This window comes from Gobio gobio (assembly GCF_949357685.1).
Source record: "Gobio gobio genome assembly, chromosome: 3".
Lineage (NCBI taxonomy): Eukaryota > Metazoa > Chordata > Actinopteri > Cypriniformes > Gobionidae > Gobio > Gobio gobio.
The window spans coordinates 70847883-70869824 of record NC_137099.1 but is presented as its reverse complement, the minus strand read 5'-3'; the positions used below and the strand labels follow the sequence as shown (position 1 = coordinate 70869824).

Below are 21942 nucleotides of genomic sequence, written 5' to 3'. Positions count from 1 at the left end.
ACACACACACACGCGTTCTTATGTCTGACCTCTTGACGATCCAGACGAGGCTCAGCAAGAGGCATGAGATGGTGGCCAGCAGGTACGCCAGCGGCAGGTTGTAAGTGAAGTACGAGTGAATGAACTCCAGCTTATAGTAGCCGTAGAACAGGTAGGTGCGCTCCAGAAAGCCCTGCACACACACACACACACACACACACACACACAGTTATGGCGCTGTGAGCGCACTTTGTGTTGAGCTGCTAGACGCGCCTCACCGTTCCAGAAAGCAGGTCTGTGATGTGCTCATGAAACGCAATGAGACCCTGACGAGAGCTGGCCGGATACTCACTGCACCCGTTCACTGCAACACACACACACACACACACACAGCTGACATGAGCGAGAGTGCATTAGAGAGTGTGTGAGTGTGTGTGTGTGAGCAAGAGTGTGTTAGAGAGTGTGTGTGAGTGAGAGAGAATCTCTCATTTGAAAGCCACGTTTCTAGCATCTGTAAAACTGCTTTCTACCATCTTAAAAATATCTCTACATTACAGTACATGCTCTCAATGCAAAATGCTGAACAGTGAGTTGATGCGTTCATGAGCTGTAGATTATTGTAATGATGATGAACTGTAGATTATTGTAATGATGATGAACTGTAGATTATTGTAATGTTGATGAGCTGTAGATTATTGTAATGTTGATGAACTGTAGATTATTGTAATGTTGATGAGCTGTAGATTATTGTAATGTTGATGAGCTGTAGATTATTGTAATGTTGATGAGCTGTAGATTATTGTAATGTTGATGAGCTGTAGATTATTGTAATGTTGATGAGCTGTAGATTATTGTAATGTTGATGAGCTGTAGATTATTGTAATGTTGATGAGCTGTAGATTATTGTAATGATGATGAGCTGTAGATTATTGTAATGTTGATGAACTGTAGATTATTGTAATGTTGATGAGCTGTAGATTATTGTAATGTTCATGAGCTGTAGATTATTGTAATGATCATGAGCTGTAGATTATTGTAATGTTGATGAACTGTAGATTATTGTAATGTTGATGAGCTGTAGATTATTGTAATGTTGATGAGCTGTAGATTATTGTAATGTTGATGAGCTGTAGATTATTGTAATGTTGATGAGCTGTAGATTATTGTAATGATGATGAGCTGTAGATTATTGTAATGTTGATGAGCTGTAGATTATTGTAATGATGATGAGCTGTAGATTATTGTAATGTTGATGAGCTGTAGATTATTGTAATGTTGATGAGCTGTAGATTATTGTAATGTTGATGAGCTGTAGATTATTGTAATGTTGATGAGCTGTAGATTATTGTAATGTTGATGAGCTGTAGATTATTGTAATGTTGATGAGCTGTAGATTATTGTAATGTTGATGAGCTGTAGATTATTGTAATGTTCATGAGCTGTAGATTATTGTAATGTTCATGAGCTGTAGATTATTGTAATGTTGATGAGCTGTAGATTATTGTAATGTTGATGAGCTGTAGATTATTGTAATGATGATGAGCTGTAGATTATTGTAATGTTGATGAGCTGTAGATTATTGTAATGTTGATGAGCTGTAGATTATTGTAATGATGATGAGCTGTAGATTATTGTAATGTTCATGAGCTGTAGATTATTGTAATGTTCATGAGCTGTAGATTATTGTAATGTTGATGAGCTGTAGATTATTGTAATGTTGATGAGCTGTAGATTATTGTAATGTTGATGAGCTGTAGATTATTGTAATGATGATGAGCTGTAGATTATTGTAATGTTGATGAGCTGTAGATTATTGTAATGTTCATGAGCTGTAGATTATTGTAATGATGATGAGCTGTAGATTATTGTAATGTTCATGAGCTGTAGATTATTGTAATGTTCATGAGCTGTAGATTATTGTAATGTTCATGAGCTGTAGATTATTGTAATGTTCATGAGCTGTAGATTATTGTAATGTTCATGAGCTGTAGATTATTGTAATGTTCATGAGCTGTAGATTATTGTAATGTTGATGAGCTGTAGATTATTGTAATGTTGATGAGCTGTAGATTATTGTAATGATGATGAGCTGTAGATTATTGTAATGTTGATGAGCTGTAGATTATTGTAATGTTGATGAGCTGTAGATTATTGTAATGATGATGAGCTGTAGATTATTGTAATGATGATGAGCTGTAGATTATTGTAATGTTGATGAGCTGTAGATTATTGTAATGATGATGAGCTGTAGATTATTGTAATGTTGATGAGCTGTAGATTATTGTAATGATGATGAGCTGTAGATTATTGTAATGTTCATGAGCTGTAGATTATTGTAATGTTCATGAGCTGTAGATTATTGTAATGTTGATGAGCTGTAGATTATTGTAATGTTGATGAGCTGTAGATTATTGTAATGATGATGAGCTGTAGATTATTGTAATGTTGATGAGCTGTAGATTATTGTAATGTTGATGAGCTGTAGATTATTGTAATGATGATGAGCTGTAGATTATTGTAATGTTCATGAGCTGTAGATTATTGTAATGTTCATGAGCTGTAGATTATTGTAATGTTGATGAGCTGTAGATTATTGTAATGTTGATGAGCTGTAGATTATTGTAATGTTCATGAGCTGTAGATTATTGTAATGTTCATGAGCTGTAGATTATTGTAATGTTCATGAGCTGTAGATTATTGTAATGTTCATGAGCTGTAGATTATTGTAATGTTCATGAGCTGTAGATTATTGTAATGATGATGAGCTGTAGATTATTGTAATGATGATGAGCTGTAGATTATTGTAATGTTCATGAGCTGTAGATTATTGTAATGTTGATGAGCTGTAGATTATTGTAATGATGATGAGCTGTAGATTATTGTAATGATGATGAGCTGTAGATTATTGTAATGTTGATGAGCTGTAGATTATTGTAATGTTGATGAGCTGTAGATTATTGTAATGTTGATGAGCTGTAGATTATTGTAATGTTGATGAGCTGTAGATTATTGTAATGTTGATGAGCTGTAGATTATTGTAATGTTCATGAGCTGTAGATTATTGTAATGTTGATGAGCTGTAGATTATTGTAATGTTGATGAGCTGTAGATTATTGTAATGATGATGAGCTGTAGATTATTGTAATGTTGATGAGCTGTAGATTATTGTAATGTTGATGAGCTGTAGATTATTGTAATGTTGATGAGCTGTAGATTATTGTAATGTTGATGAGCTGTAGATTATTGTAATGTTGATGAGCTGTAGATTATTGTAATGATGATGAGCTGTAGATTATTGTAATGTTCATGAGCTGTAGATTATTGTAATGTTGATGAGCTGTAGATTATTGTAATGTTGATGAGCTGTAGATTATTGTAATGATGATGAGCTGTAGATTATTGTAATGTTGATGAGCTGTAGATTATTGTAATGATGATGAGCTGTAGATTATTGTAATGATGATGAGCTGTAGATTATTGTAATGTTGATGAGCTGTAGATTATTGTAATGTTGATGAGCTGTAGATTATTGTAATGATGATGAACTGTAGATTATTGTAATGTTGATGAACTGTAGATTATTGTAATGTTGATGAGCTGTAGATTATTGTAATGTTGATGAGCTGTAGATTATTGTAATGTTGATGAGCTGTAGATTATTGTAATGTTGATGAGCTGTAGATTATTGTAATGATGATGAGCTGTAGATTATTGTAATGTTGATGAGCTGTAGATTATTGTAATGTTGATGAGCTGTAGATTATTGTAATGTTGATGAGCTGTAGATTATTGTAATGTTCATGAGCTGTAGATTATTGTAATGTTCATGAGCTGTAGATTATTGTAATGTTCATGAGCTTTAGATTATTGTAATGTTGATGAGCTGTAGATTATTGTAATGTTGATGAGCTGTAGATTATTGTAATGTTCATGAGCTGTAGATTATTGTAATGTTCATGAGCTGTAGATTATTGTAATGTTCATGAGCTGTAGATTATTGTAATGTTCATGAGCTTTAGATTATTGTAATGTTCATGAGCTGTAGATTATTGTAATGTTCATGAGCTGTAGATTATTGTAATGTTGATGAGCTGTAGATTATTGTAATGATCATGAGCTGTAGATTATTGTAATGATGATGAGCTGTAGATTATTGTAATGTTGATGAGCTGTAGATTATTGTAATGTTGATGAGCTGTAGATTATTGTAATGATGATGAGCTGTAGATTATTGTAATGATGATGAGCTGTAGATTATTGTAATGTTGATGAGCTGTAGATTATTGTAATGATGATGAGCTGTAGATTATTGTAATGTTCATGAGCTGTAGATTATTGTAATGTTGATGAGCTGTAGATTATTGTAATGTTGATGAGCTGTAGATTATTGTAATGTTGATGAGCTGTAGATTATTGTAATGTTGATGAGCTGTAGATTATTGTAATGTTGATGAGCTGTAGATTATTGTAATGTTGATGAGCTGTAGATTATTGTAATGATGATGAGCTGTAGATTATTGTAATGATGAGCTGTAGATTATTGTAATGTTCATGAGCTGTAGATTATTGTAATGTTCATGAGCTGTAGATTATTGTAATGTTCATGAGCTGTAGATTATTGTAATGTTCATGAGCTGTAGATTATTGTAATGATCATGAGCTGTAGATTATTGTAATGATGATGAGCTGTAGATTATTGTAATGTTCATGAGCTGTAGATTATTGTAATGTTGATGAGCTGTAGATTATTGTAATGTTCATGAGCTGTAGATTATTGTAATGTTGATGAGCTGTAGATTATTGTAATGTTCATGAGCTGTAGATTATTGTAATGTTGATGAGCTGTAGATTATTGTAATGATGATGAGCTGTAGATTATTGTAATGTTCATGAGCAGTAGATTATTGTAATGTTGATGAGCTGTAGATTATTGTAATGTTCATGAGCTGTAGATTATTGTAATGTTGATGAGCTGTAGATTATTGTAATGTTGATGAGCTGTAGATTATTGTAATGTTGATGAGCTGTAGATTATTGTAATGATGATGAGCTGTAGATTATTGTAATGTTCATGAGCTGTAGATTATTGTAATGTTCATGAGCTGTAGATTATTGTAATGTTGATGAGCTGTAGATTATTGTAATGTTGATGAGCTGTAGATTATTGTAATGTTCATGAGCTGTAGATTATTGTAATGATGATGAGCTGTAGATTATTGTAATGTTGATGAGCTGTAGATTATTGTAATGTTCATGAGCAGTAGATTATTGTAATGATGATGAGCTGTAGATTATTGTAATGTTCATGAGCAGTAGATTATTGTAATGTTGATGAGCTGTAGATTATTGTAATGATGATGAGCTGTAGATTATTGTAATGTTCATGAGCAGTAGATTATTGTAATGTTGATGAGCTGTAGATTATTGTAATGTTCATGAGCTGTAGATTATTGTAATGTTGATGAGCTGTAGATTATTGTAATGATGATGAGCTGTAGATTATTGTAATGTTCATGAGCAGTAGATTATTGTAATGTTCATGAGCAGTAGATTATTGTAATGATGATGAGCTGTAGATTATTGTAATGTTCATGAGCAGTAGATTATTGTAATGTTGATGAGCTGTAGATTATTGTAATGTTCATGAGCTGTAGATTATTGTAATGTTGATGAGCTGTAGATTATTGTAATGATGATGAGCTGTAGATTATTGTAATGATGATGAGCTGTAGATTATTGTAATGTTGATGAGCTGTAGATTATTGTAATGATGATGAGCTGTAGATTATTGTAATGTTCATGAGCAGTAGATTATTGTAATGTTGATGAGCTGTAGATTATTGTAATGTTCATGAGCTGTAGATTATTGTAATGTTGATGAGCTGTAGATTATTGTAATGATGATGAGCTGTAGATTATTGTAATGTTGATGAGCTGTAGATTATTGTAATGTTGATGAGCTGTAGATTATTGTAATGTTGATGAGCTGTAGATTATTGTAATGTTCATGAGCTGTAGATTATTGTAATGATCATGAGCTGTAGATTATTGTAATGTTGATGAGCTGTAGATTATTGTAATGTTCATGAGCTGTAGATTATTGTAATGTTGATGAGCTGTAGATTATTGTAATGTTGATGAGCTGTAGATTATTGTAATGTTGATGAGCTGTAGATTATTGTAATGTTGATGAGCTGTAGATTATTGTAATGTTGATGAGCTGTAGATTATTGTAATGTTGATGAGCTGTAGATTATTGTAATGTTGATGAGCTGTAGATTATTGTAATGTTGATGAGCTGTAGATTATTGTAATGTTGATGAGCTGTAGATTATTGTAATGTTGATGAGCTGTAGATTATTGTAATGATCATGAGCTGTAGATTATTGTAATGTTGATGAGCTGTAGATTATTGTAATGTTGATGAGCTGTAGATTATTGTAATGTTGATGAGCTGTAGATTATTGTAATGATGATGAGCTGTAGATTATTGTAATGTTGATGAGCTGTAGATTATTGTAATGATGATGAGCTGTAGATTATTGTAATGTTGATGAGCTGTAGATTATTGTAATGTTGATGAGCTGTAGATTATTGTAATGTTGATGAGCTGTAGATTATTGTAATGATGATGAGCTGTAGATTATTGTAATGTTCATGAGCTGTAGATTATTGTAATGTTGATGAGCTGTAGATTATTGTAATGTTGATGAGCTGTAGATTATTGTAATGATGATGAGCTGTAGATTATTGTAATGTTCATGAGCAGTAGATTATTGTAATGTTGATGAGCTGTAGATTATTGTAATGTTCATGAGCTGTAGATTATTGTAATGTTGATGAGCTGTAGATTATTGTAATGATGATGAGCTGTAGATTATTGTAATGTTGATGAGCTGTAGATTATTGTAATGTTGATGAGCTGTAGATTATTGTAATGTTGATGAGCTGTAGATTATTGTAATGTTCATGAGCTGTAGATTATTGTAATGATCATGAGCTGTAGATTATTGTAATGTTGATGAGCTGTAGATTATTGTAATGTTCATGAGCTGTAGATTATTGTAATGTTGATGAGCTGTAGATTATTGTAATGTTGATGAGCTGTAGATTATTGTAATGTTGATGAGCTGTAGATTATTGTAATGTTGATGAGCTGTAGATTATTGTAATGTTGATGAGCTGTAGATTATTGTAATGTTGATGAGCTGTAGATTATTGTAATGTTGATGAGCTGTAGATTATTGTAATGTTGATGAGCTGTAGATTATTGTAATGATCATGAGCTGTAGATTATTGTAATGTTGATGAGCTGTAGATTATTGTAATGTTGATGAGCTGTAGATTATTGTAATGTTGATGAGCTGTAGATTATTGTAATGATGATGAGCTGTAGATTATTGTAATGTTGATGAGCTGTAGATTATTGTAATGATGATGAGCTGTAGATTATTGTAATGTTGATGAGCTGTAGATTATTGTAATGTTGATGAGCTGTAGATTATTGTAATGTTGATGAGCTGTAGATTATTGTAATGATGATGAGCTGTAGATTATTGTAATGTTCATGAGCTGTAGATTATTGTAATGTTGATGAGCTGTAGATTATTGTAATGTTGATGAGCTGTAGATTATTGTAATGATGATGAGCTGTAGATTATTGTAATGATGATGAGCTGTAGATTATTGTAATGTTGATGAGCTGTAGATTATTGTAATGATCATGAGCTGTAGATTATTGTAATGTTGATGAGCTGTAGATTATTGTAATGTTGATGAGCTGTAGATTATTGTAATGTTCATGAGCTGTAGATTATTGTAATGTTGATGAGCTGTAGATTATTGTAATGTTGATGAGCTGTAGATTATTGTAATGTTGATGAGCTGTAGATTATTGTAATGTTGATGAGCTGTAGATTATTGTAATGTTGATGAGCTGTAGATTATTGTAATGTTGATGAGCTGTAGATTATTGTAATGTTCATGAGCTGTAGATTATTGTAATGTTCATGAGCTGTAGATTATTGTAATGTTCATGAGCTGTAGATTATTGTAATGTTGATGAGCTGTAGATTATTGTAATGTTGATGAGCTGTAGATTATTGTAATGATGATGAGCTGTAGATTATTGTAATGTTGATGAGCTGTAGATTATTGTAATGATGATGAGCTGTAGATTATTGTAATGATGATGAGCTGTAGATTATTGTAATGATGATGAGCTGTAGATTATTGTAATGATGATGAGCTGTAGATTATTGTAATGATGATGAGCTGTAGATTATTGTAATGTTGATGAGCTGTAGATTATTGTAATGATGATGAGCTGTAGATTATTGTAATGTTCATGAGCTGTAGATTATTGTAATGTTGATGAGCTGTAGATTATTGTAATGATGATGAGCTGTAGATTATTGTAATGATGATGAGCTGTAGATTATTGTAATGTTGATGAGCTGTAGATTATTGTAATGTTGATGAGCTGTAGATTATTGTAATGTTGATGAGCTGTAGATTATTGTAATGTTGATGAGCTGTAGATTATTGTAATGTTGATGAGCTGTAGATTATTGTAATGTTCATGAGCTGTAGATTATTGTAATGTTCATGAGCTGTAGATTATTGTAATGTTCATGAGTTTTAGATTATTGTAATGTTGATGAGCTGTAGATTATTGTAATGTTGATGAGCTGTAGATTATTGTAATGTTGATGAGCTGTAGATTATTGTAATGATGAGCTGTAGATTATTGTAATGTTGATGAGCTGTAGATTATTGTAATGTTGATGAGCTGTAGATTATTGTAATGTTGATGAGCTGTAGATTATTGTAATGATGATGAGCTGTAGATTATTGTAATGATGAGCTGTAGATTATTGTAATGTTCATGAGCTGTAGATTATTGTAATGTTCATGAGCTGTAGATTATTGTAATGTTCATGAGCTGTAGATTATTGTAATGTTGATGAGCTGTAGATTATTGTAATGATGATGAGCTGTAGATTATTGTAATGTTGATGAGCTGTAGATTATTGTAATGATGATGAGCTGTAGATTATTGTAATGATGATGAGCTGTAGATTATTGTAATGTTGATGAGCTGTAGATTATTGTAATGATGATGAGCTGTAGATTATTGTAATGTTCATGAGCTGTAGATTATTGTAATGTTGATGAGCTGTAGATTATTGTAATGATGATGAGCTGTAGATTATTGTAATGTTGATGAGCTGTAGATTATTGTAATGATGATGAGCTGTAGATTATTGTAATGATGATGAGCTGTAGATTATTGTAATGTTGATGAGCTGTAGATTATTGTAATGATGATGAGCTGTAGATTATTGTAATGTTCATGAGCTGTAGATTATTGTAATGTTCATGAGCTGTAGATTATTGTAATGTTGATGAGCTGTAGATTATTGTAATGTTGATGAGCTGTAGATTATTGTAATGTTGATGAGCTGTAGATTATTGTAATGTTGATGAGCTGTAGATTATTGTAATGTTGATGAGCTGTAGATTATTGTAATGTTGATGAGCTGTAGATTATTGTAATGATGATGAGCTGTAGATTATTGTAATGTTGATGAGCTGTAGATTATTGTAATGATGATGAGCTGTAGATTATTGTAATGTTGATGAGCTGTAGATTATTGTAATGATCATGAGCTGTAGATTATTGTAATGATGATGAGCTGTAGATTATTGTAATGATCATGAGCTGTAGATTATTGTAATGTTGATGAGCTGTAGATTATTGTAATGTTGATGAGCTGTAGATTATTGTAATGATCATGAGCTGTAGATTATTGTAATGATCATGAGCTGTAGATTATTGTAATGATCATGAGCTGTAGATTATTGTAATGTTGATGAGCTGTAGATTATTGTAATGTTGATGAGCTGTAGATTATTGTAATGTTGATGAGCTGTAGATTATTGTAATGTTGATGAGCTGTAGATTATTGTAATGTTGATGAGCTGTAGATTATTGTAATGTTGATGAGCTGTAGATTATTGTAATGTTGATGAGCTGTAGATTATTGTAATGATCATGAGCTGTAGATTATTGTAATGTTGATGAGCTGTAGATTATTGTAATGATCATGAGCTGTAGATTATTGTAATGATGACGAGCTGTAGATTATTGTAATGATCATGAGCTGTAGATTATTGTAATGATCATGAGCTGTAGATTATTGTAATGATCATGAGCTGTAGATTATTGTAATGTTGATGAGCTGTAGATTATTGTAATGATGATGAGCTGTAGATTATTGTAATGTTGATGAGCTGTAGATTATTGTAATGTTGATGAGCTGTAGATTATTGTAATGATGATGAGCTGTAGATTATTGTAATGTTCATGAGCTGTAGATTATTGTAATGTTGATGAGCTGTAGATTATTGTAATGTTGATGAGCTGTAGATTATTGTAATGATGATGAGCTGTAGATTATTGTAATGTTGATGAGCTGTAGATTATTGTAATGATGATGAGCTGTAGATTATTGTAATGATGATGAGCTGTAGATTATTGTAATGTTGATGAGCTGTAGATTATTGTAATGTTGATGAGCTGTAGATTATTGTAATGTTGATGAGCTGTAGATTATTGTAATGTTGATGAGCTGTAGATTATTGTAATGTTGATGAGCTGTAGATTATTGTAATGTTCATGAGCTGTAGATTATTGTAATGTTCATGAGCTGTAGATTATTGTAATGTTCATGAGCTGTAGATTATTGTAATGTTCATGAGCTGTAGATTATTGTAATGTTCATGAGCTTTAGATTATTGTAATGTTGATGAGCTGTAGATTATTGTAATGTTGATGAGCTCGAGATTATTGTAATGTTGATGAGCTGTAGATTATTGTAATGTTGATGAGCTGTAGATTATTGTAATGTTGATGAGCTGTAGATTATTGTAATGTTCATGAGCTTTAGATTATTGTAATGTTGATGAGCTGTAGATTATTGTAATGTTGATGAGCTGTAGATTATTGTAATGTTGATGAGCTGTAGATTATTGTAATGTTCATGACCTTTAGATTATTGTAATGTTCATGAGCTGTAGATTATTGTAATGTTGATGAGCTGTAGATTATTGTAATGTTCATGAGCTGTAGATTATTGTAATGTTCATGAGCTGTAGATTATTGTAATGTTCATGAGCTTTAGATTATTGTAATGTTCATGAGCTGTAGATTATTGTAATGTTCATGAGCTGTAGATTATTGTAATGTTGATGAGCTGTAGATTATTGTAATGATCATGAGCTGTAGATTATTGTAATGATGATGAGCTGTAGATTATTGTAATGTTGATGAGCTGTAGATTATTGTAATGTTCATGAGCTGTAGATTATTGTAATGTTCATGAGCTGTAGATTATTGTAATGATGATGAGCTGTAGATTATTGTAATGTTGATGAGCTGTAGATTATTGTAATGTTGATGAGCTGTAGATTATTGTAATGATGATGAGCTGTAGATTATTGTAATGATGATGAGCTGTAGATTATTGTAATGTTGATGAGCTGTAGATTATTGTAATGATGATGAGCTGTAGATTATTGTAATGTTCATGAGCTGTAGATTATTGTAATGTTGATGAGCTGTAGATTATTGTAATGTTGATGAGCTGTAGATTATTGTAATGATGATGAGCTGTAGATTATTGTAATGATGAGCTGTAGATTATTGTAATGTTCATGAGCTGTAGATTATTGTAATGTTCATGAGCTGTAGATTATTGTAATGTTGATGAGCTGTAGATTATTGTAATGTTGATGAGCTGTAGATTATTGTAATGTTGATGAGCTGTAGATTATTGTAATGTTGATGAGCTGTAGATTATTGTAATGATGATGAGCTGTAGATTATTGTAATGATGAGCTGTAGATTATTGTAATGTTCATGAGCTGTAGATTATTGTAATGTTCATGAGCTGTAGATTATTGTAATGTTCATGAGCTGTAGATTATTGTAATGATCATGAGCTGTAGATTATTGTAATGATGATGAGCTGTAGATTATTGTAATGTTCATGAGCTGTAGATTATTGTAATGTTGATGAGCTGTAGATTATTGTAATGTTGATGAGCTGTAGATTATTGTAATGTTGATGAGCTGTAGATTATTGTAATGTTGATGAGCTGTAGATTATTGTAATGTTGATGAGCTGTAGATTATTGTAATGTTGATGAGCTGTAGATTATTGTAATGTTGATGAGCTGTAGATTATTGTAATGTTGATGAGCTGTAGATTATTGTAATGATGATGAGCTGTAGATTATTGTAATGTTGATGAGCTGTAGATTATTGTAATGTTGATGAGCTGTAGATTTGTAATGTTGATGAGCTGTAGATTATTGTAATGTTGATGAGCTGTAGATTATTGTAATGATCATGAGCTGTAGATTATTGTAATGTTGATGAGCTGTAGATTATTGTAATGTTCATGAGCTGTAGATTATTGTAATGTTGATGAGCTGTAGATTATTGTAATGTTCATGAGCTGTAGATTATTGTAATGTTGATGAGCTGTAGATTATTGTAATGTTGATGAGCTGTAGATTATTGTAATGTTGATGAGCTGTAGATTATTGTAATGTTGATGAGCTGTAGATTATTGTAATGTTGATGAGCTGTAGATTATTGTAATGATCATGAGCTGTAGATTATTGTAATGTTGATGAGCTGTAGATTATTGTAATGTTGATGAGCTGTAGATTATTGTAATGTTGATGAGCTGTAGATTATTGTAATGATCATGAGCTGTAGATTATTGTAATGTTGATGAGCTGTAGATTATTGTAATGTTGATGAGCTGTAGATTATTGTAATGTTGATGAGCTGTAGATTATTGTAATGATGATGAGCTGTAGATTATTGTAATGTTGATGAGCTGTAGATTATTGTAATGTTGATGAGCTGTAGATTATTGTAATGTTGATGAGCTGTAGATCATTGTAATGATCATGAGCTGTAGATTATTGTAATGTTCATGAGCTGTAGATTATTGTAATGCTCATGAGCTGTAGATTATTGTAATGTTGATGAGCTGTAGATTATTGTAATGATCATGAGCTGTAGATTATTGTAATGTTGATGAGCTGTAGATTATTGTAATGATGATGAGCTGTAGATTATTGTAATGTTCATGAGCTGTAGATTATTGTAATGTTGATGAGCTGTAGATTATTGTAATGATGATGAGCTGTAGATTATTGTAATGATGATGAGCTGTAGATTATTGTAATGATCATGAGCTGTAGATTATTGTAATGTTGATGAGCTGTAGATTATTGTAATGATGATGAGCTGTAGATTATTGTAATGTTCATGAGCTGTAGATTATTGTAATGTTGATGAGCTGTAGATTATTGTAATGTTGATGAGCTGTAGATTATTGTAATGATGATGAGCTGTAGATTATTGTAATGTTGATGAGCTGTAGATTATTGTAATGTTGATGAGCTGTAGATTATTGTAATGTTCATGAGCTGTAGATTATTGTAATGTTGATGAGCTGTAGATTATTGTAATGTTGATGAGCTGTAGATTATTGTAATGTTGATGAGCTGTAGATTATTGTAATGATGATGAGCTGTAGATTATTGTAATGTTGATGAGCTGTAGATTATTGTAATGTTGATGAGCTGTAGATTATTGTAATGTGATGAGCTGTAGATTATTGTAATGTTGATGAGCTGTAGATTATTGTAATGATCATGAGCTGTAGATTATTGTAATGTTGATGAGCTGTAGATTATTGTAATGATGATGAGCTGTAGATTATTGTAATGATCATGAGCTGTAGATTATTGTAATGTTGATGAGCTGTAGATTATTGTAATGTTGATGAGCTGTAGATTATTGTAATGATCATGAGCTGTAGATTATTGTAATGTTGATGAGCTGTAGATTATTGTAATGTTGATGAGCTGTAGATTATTGTAATGATCATGAGCTGTAGATTATTGTAATGTTGATGAGCTGTAGATTATTGTAATGTTGATGAGCTGTAGATTATTGTAATGATGATGAGCTGTAGATTATTGTAATGTTGATGAGCTGTAGATTATTGTAATGTTGATGAGCTGTAGATTATTGTAATGTTGATGAGCTGTAGATTATTGTAATGATCATGAGCTGTAGATTATTGTAATGTTGATGAGCTGTAGATTATTGTAATGTTGATGAACTGTAGATTATTGTAATGATCATGAGCTGTAGATTATTGTAATGTTGATGAGCTGTAGATTATTGTAATGTTGATGAGCTGTAGATTATTGTAATGATCATGAGCTGTAGATTATTGTAATGTTGATGAGCTGTAGATTATTGTAATGTTGATGAGCTGTAGATTATTGTAATGATCATGAGCTGTAGATTATTGTAATGTTGATGAGCTGTAGATTATTGTAATGTTGATGAGCTGTAGATTATTGTAATGTTGATGAGCTGTAGATTATTGTAATGTTGATGAGCTGTAGATTATTGTAATGTTGATGAGCTGTAGATTATTGTAATGTTGATGAGCTGTAGATTATTGTAATGTTGATGAGCTGTAGATTATTGTAATGTTGATGAGCTGTAGATTATTGTAATGATGATGAGCTGTAGATTATTGTAATGATGATGAACTGTAGATTATTGTAATGATGATGAACTGTAGATTATTGTAATGATGATGAACTGTAGATTATTGTAATGATGATGAACTGTAGATTATTGTAATGATGATGACTGTAGATTATTGTAATGTTGATGAGCTGTAGATTATTGTAATGATGATGAACTGTAGATTATTGTAATGTTCATGAGCTGTAGATTATTGTAATGATGATGAGCTGTAGATTATTGTAATGTTGATGAGCTGTAGATTATTGTAATGTTGATGAGCTGTAGATTATTGTAATGTTGATGAGCTGTAGATTATTGTAATGTTGATGAGCTGTAGATTATTGTAATGTTGATGAGCTGTAGATTATTGTAATGTTGATGAGCTGTAGATTATTGTAATGTTCATGAGCTGTAGATTATTGTAATGATGATGAGCTGTAGATTATTGTAATGTTGATGAGCTGTAGATTATTGTAATGTTGATGAGCTGTAGATTATTGTAATGATGATGAGCTGTAGATTATTGTAATGTTCATGAGCTGTAGATTATTGTAATGTTGATGAGCTGTAGATTATTGTAATGTTGATGAGCTGTAGATTATTGTAATGTTGATGAGCTGTAGATTATTGTAATGTTGATGAGCTGTAGATTATTGTAATGTTGATGAGCTGTAGATTATTGTAATGTTGATGAGCTGTAGATTATTGTAATGAGCTGTAGATTATTGTAATGTTGATGAGCTGTAGATTATTGTAATGAGCTGTAGATTATTGTAATGTTGATGAGCTGTAGATTATTGTAATGATGATGAGCTGTAGATTATTGTAATGTTGATGAGCTGTAGATTATTGTAATGTTGATGAGCTGTAGATTATTGTAATGTTGATGAGCTGTAGATTATTGTAATGATGATGAGCTGTAGATTATTGTAATGTTGATGAGCTGTAGATTATTGTAATGTTGATGAGCTGTAGATTATTGTAATGTTGATGAGCTGTAGATTATTGTAATGATCATGAGCTGTAGATTATTGTAATGTTCATGAGCTGTAGATTATTGTAATGCTCATGAGCTGTAGATTATTGTAATGTTGATGAGCTGTAGATTATTGTAATGATCATGAGCTGTAGATTATTGTAATGTTGATGAGCTGTAGATTATTGTAATGATGATGAGCTGTAGATTATTGTAATGTTCATGAGCTGTAGATTATTGTAATGTTGATGAGCTGTAGATTATTGTAATGATGATGAGCTGTAGATTATTGTAATGATGATGAGCTGTAGATTATTGTAATGATCATGAGCTGTAGATTATTGTAATGTTGATGAGCTGTAGATTATTGTAATGATGATGAGCTGTAGATTATTGTAATGTTCATGAGCTGTAGATTATTGTAATGTTGATGAGCTGTAGATTATTGTAATGTTGATGAGCTGTAGATTATTGTAATGATGATGAGCTGTAGATTATTGTAATGTTGATGAGCTGTAGATTATTGTAATGTTCATGAGCTGTAGATTATTGTAATGTTGATGAGCTGTAGATTATTGTAATGTTGATGAGCTGTAGATTATTGTAATGTTGATGAGCTGTAGATTATTGTAATGATGATGAGCTGTAGATTATTGTAATGTTGATGAGCTGTAGATTATTGTAATGTTGATGAGCTGTAGATTATTGTAATGTTGATGAGCTGTAGATTATTGTAATGTTGATGAGCTGTAGATTATTGTAATGATCATGAGCTGTAGATTATTGTAATGTTGATGAGCTGTAGATTATTGTAATGTTGATGAGCTGTAGATTATTGTAATGTTCATGAGCTGTAGATTATTGTAATGATCATGAGCTGTAGATTATTGTAATGATCATGAGCTGTAGATTATTGTAATGTTGATGAGCTGTAGATTATTGTAATGTTGATGAGCTGTAGATTATTGTAATGATCATGAGCTGTAGATTATTGTAATGTTGATGAGCTGTAGATTATTGTAATGTTGATGAGCTGTAGATTATTGTAATGATGATGAGCTGTAGATTATTGTAATGTTGATGAGCTGTAGATTATTGTAATGTTGATGAGCTGTAGATTATTGTAATGATCATGAGCTGTAGATTATTGTAATGTTGATGAGCTGTAGATTATTGTAATGTTGATGAGCTGTAGATTATTGTAATGTTGATGAGCTGTAGATTATTGTAATGTTGATGAGCTGTAGATTATTGTAATGTTGATGAACTGTAGATTATTGTAATGATCATGAGCTGTAGATTATTGTAATGTTGATGAGCTGTAGATTATTGTAATGTTGATGAGCTGTAGATTATTGTAATGATCATGAGCTGTAGATTATTGTAATGTTGATGAGCTGTAGATTATTGTAATGTTGATGAGCTGTAGATTATTGTAATGTTGATGAGCTGTAGATTATTGTAATGTTGATGAGCTGTAGATTATTGTAATGTTGATGAGCTGTAGATTATTGTAATGTTGATGAGCTGTAGATTATTGTAATGTTGATGAGCTGTAGATTATTGTAATGTTGATGAGCTGTAGATTATTGTAATGTTGATGAGCTGTAGATTATTGTAATGATGATGAGCTGTAGATTATTGTAATGATGATGAACTGTAGATTATTGTAATGATGATGAACTGTAGATTATTGTAATGATGATGAGCTGTAGATTATTGTAATGTTGATGAGCTGTAGATTATTGTAATGATGATGAGCTGTAGATTATTGTAATGATGATGAACTGTAGATTATTGTAATGATGATGAACTGTAGATTATTGTAATGTTGATGAGCTGTAGATTATTGTAATGATGATGAACTGTAGATTATTGTAATGTTCATGAGCTGTAGATTATTGTAATGATGATGAGCTGTAGATTATTGTAATGTTGATGAGCTGTAGATTATTGTAATGTTGATGAGCTGTAGATTATTGTAATGTTGATGAGCTGTAGATTATTGTAATGTTGATGAGCTGTAGATTATTGTAATGTTGATGAGCTGTAGATTATTGTAATGTTGATGAGCTGTAGATTATTGTAATGTTCATGAGCTGTAGATTATTGTAATGATGATGAGCTGTAGATTATTGTAATGTTGATGAGCTGTAGATTATTGTAATGTTGATGAGCTGTAGATTATTGTAATGATGATGAGCTGTAGATTATTGTAATGTTCATGAGCTGTAGATTATTGTAATGTTGATGAGCTGTAGATTATTGTAATGTTGATGAGCTGTAGATTATTGTAATGTTGATGAGCTGTAGATTATTGTAATGTTGATGAGCTGTAGATTATTGTAATGTTGATGAGCTGTAGATTATTGTAATGTTGATGAGCTGTAGATTATTGTAATGAGCTGTAGATTATTGTAATGTTGATGAGCTGTAGATTATTGTAATGAGCTGTAGATTATTGTAATGTTGATGAGCTGTAGATTATTGTAATGATGATGAGCTGTAGATTATTGTAATGTTGATGAGCTGTAGATTATTGTAATGTTGATGAGCTGTAGATTATTGTAATGTTCATGAGCTGTAGATTATTGTAATGTTGATGAGCTGTAGATTATTGTAATGTTGATGAGCTGTAGATTATTGTAATGTTGATGAGCTGTAGATTATTGTAATGAGCTGTAGATTATTGTAATGTTGATGAGCTGTAGATTATTGTAATGATGATGAGCTGTAGATTATTGTAATGTTGATGAGCTGTAGATTATTGTAATGTTGATGAGCTGTAGATTATTGTAATGTTGATGAGCTGTAGATTATTGTAATGTTGATGAGCTGTAGATTATTGTAATGTTCATGAGCTGTAGATTATTGTAATGTTCATGAGCTGTAGATTATTGTAATGTTGATGAGCTGTAGATTATTGTAATGTTGATGAGCTGTAGATTATTGTAATGATGATGAGCTGTAGATTATTGTAATGTTGATGAGCTGTAGATTATTGTAATGCTGATGAGCTGTAGATTATTGTAATGTTCATGAGCTGTAGATTATTGTAATGATCATGAGCTGTAGATTATTGTAATGATGATGAGCAGTAGATTATTGTAATGTTCATGAGCTGTAGATTATTGTAATGCTCATGAGCTGTAGATTATTGTAATGATGATGAGCTGTAGATTATTGTAATGTTCATGAGCTGTAGATTATTGTAATGCTCATGAGCTGTAGATTATTGTAATGTTGATGAGCTGTAGATTATTGTAATGTTGATGAGCTGTAGATTATTGTAATGATGATGAGCTGTAGATTATTGTAATGATGATGAGCTGTAGATTATTGTAATGATGATGAGCTGTAGATTATTGTAATGTTGATGAGCTGTAGATTATTGTAATGTTGATGAGCTGTAGATTATTGTAATGTTGATGAGCTGTAGATTATTGTAATGTTGATGAGCTGTAGATTATTGTAATGTTGATGAGCTGTAGATTATTGTAATGTTGATGAGCTGTAGATTATTGTAATGTTGATGAGCTGTAGATTATTGTAATGATGATGAGCTGTAGATTATTGTAATGTTGATGAGCTGTAGATTATTGTAATGTTCATGAGCTGTAGATTATTGTAATGCTGATGAGCTGTAGATTATTGTAATGCTGATGAGCTGTAGATTATTGTAATGCTGATGAGCTGTAGATTATTGTAATGATGATGAGCTGTAGATTATTGTAATGTTCATGAGCTGTAGATTATTGTAATGCTCATGAGCTGTAGATTATTGTAATGTTGATGAGCTGTAGATTATTGTAATGTTGATGAGCTGTAGATTATTGTAATGATGATGAGCTGTAGATTATTGTAATGATGATGAGCTGTAGATTATTGTAATGATGATGAGCTGTAGATTATTGTAATGTTGATGAGCTGTAGATTATTGTAATGTTGATGAGCTGTAGATTATTGTAATGTTGATGAGCTGTAGATTATTGTAATGTTGATGAGCTGTAGATTATTGTAATGTTGATGAGCTGTAGATTATTGTAATGTTGATGAGCTGTAGATTATTGTAATGATGATGAGCTGTAGATTATTGTAATGTTGATGAGCTGTAGATTATTGTAATGTTGATGAGCTGTAGATTATTGTAATGATGATGAGCTGTAGATTATTGTAATGTTGATGAGCTGTAGATTATTGTAATGTTCATGAGCTGTAGATTATTGTAATGTTGATGAGCTGTAGATTATTGTAATGCTGATGAGCTGTAGATTATTGTAATGCTGATGAGCTGTAGATTATTGTAATGCTGATGAGCTGTAGATTATTGTAATGTTCATGAGCTGTAGATTATTGTAATGATGATGAACTGTAGATTATTGTAATGATGATGAGCTGTAGATTATTGTAATGCTGATGAGCTGTAGATTATTGTAATGATGATGAGCTGTAGATTATTGTAATGTTCATGAGCTGTAGATTATTGTAATGATGATGAACTGTAGATTATTGTAATGTTGATGAGCTGTAGATTATTGTAATGTTCATGAGCTGTAGATTATTGTAATGTTCATGAGCTGTAGATTATTGTAATGTTGATGAGCTGTAGATTATTGTAATGTTGATGAGCTGTAGATTATTGTAATGTTCATGAGCTGTAGATTATTGTAATGTTCATGAGCTGTAGATTATTGTAATGATCATGAGCTGTAGATTATTGTAATGATCATGAGCTGTAGATTATTGTAATGATCATGAGCTGTAGATTATTGTAATGTTGATGAGCTGTAGATTATTGTAATGATCATGAGCTGTAGATTATTGTAATGATCATGAGCTGTAGATTATTGTAATGATGATGAGCTGTAGATTATTGTAATGTTCATGAGCTGTAGATTATTGTAATGTTGATGAGCTGTAGATTATTGTAATGTTCATGAGCTGTAGATTATTGTAATGTTGATGAGCTGTAGATTATTGTAATGTTCATGAGCTGTAGATTATTGTAATGCTGATGAGCTGTAGATTATTGTAATGTTGATGAGCTGTAGATTATTGTAATGTTGATGAGCTGTAGATTATTGTAATGTTGATGAGCTGTAGATTATTGTGATGTTCATGAGCTGTAGATTATTGTAATGTTGATGAGCTGTAGATTATTGTAATGTTGATGAGCTGTAGATTATTGTAATGTTGATGAGCTGTAGATTATTGTAATGTTCATGAGCTGTAGATTATTGTAATGTTGATGAGCTGTAGATTATTGTAATGTTGATGAGCTGTAGATTATTGTAATGTTGATGAGCTGTAGATTATTGTAATGTTGATGAGCTGTAGATTATTGTAATGTTGATGAGCTGTAGATTATTGTAATGTTCATGAGCTGTAGATTATTGTAATGTTGATGAGCTGTAGATTATTGTAATGTTCATGAGCTGTAGATTATTGTAATGTTGATCAGCTGTAGATTATTGTAATGTTCATGAGCTGTAGATTATTGTAATGTTCATGAGCTGTAGATTATTGTAATGTTCATGAGCTGTAGATTATTGTAATGATGATGAGCTGTAGATTATTGTAATGTTGATGAGCTGTAGATTATTGTAATGTTGATGAGCTGTAGATTATTGTAATGTTGATGAGCTGTAGATTATTGTAATGATGATGAGCTGTAGATTATTGTAATGTTGATGAGCTGTAGATTATTGTAATGATGATGAACTGTAGATTATTGTAATGCTGATGAGCTGTAGATTATTGTAATGTTGATGAGCTGTAGATTATTGTAATGTTGATGAGCTGTAGATTATTGTAATGTTGATGAGCTGTAGATTATTGTAATGTTGATGAGCTGTAGATTATTGTAATGATGATGAACTGTAGATTATTGTAATGATGATGAACTGTAGATTATTGTAATGTTGATGAGCTGTAGATTATTGTAATGTTGATGAGCTGTAGATTATTGTAATGATGATGAGCTGTAGATTATTGTAATGTTGATGAGCTGTAGATTATTGTAATGTTGATGAGCTGTAGATTATTGTAATGTTGATGAGCTGTAGATTATTGTAATGTTGATGAGCTGTAGATTATTGTAATGTTGATGAGCTGTAGATTATTGTAATGATGATGAACTGTAGATTATTGTAATGATGATGAACTGTAGATTATTGTAATGTTGATGAGCTGTAGATTATTGTAATGTTGATGAGCTGTAGATTATTGTAATGTTGATGAGCTGTAGATTATTGTAATGTTGATGAGCTGTAGATTATTGTAATGATGATGAACTGTAGATTATAGTAATGTTGATGAGCTGTAGATTATTGTAATGATGATGAGCTGTAGA

General features: G+C 31.2%; 1 protein-coding gene across 2 annotated transcripts in view; it reads right to left on the bottom strand.

The window, feature by feature from the left end:
• Window positions 1–21942, bottom strand: part of tmc7 (transmembrane channel like 7) — a 41245-nt gene that overhangs the window by 9072 nt on the left and 10231 nt on the right. For both annotated transcript variants that reach the window (XM_079813064.1, XM_079813065.1), the window contains exons 5-6: window positions 258–343; window positions 30–172 (exon numbers count right to left, since the gene is read on the bottom strand). In XM_079813064.1, coding sequence (XP_079669190.1) covers window positions 30–172; window positions 258–343 — 229 coding nt within the window. The remainder of the gene's footprint in view (window positions 1–29; window positions 173–257; window positions 344–21942) is intronic.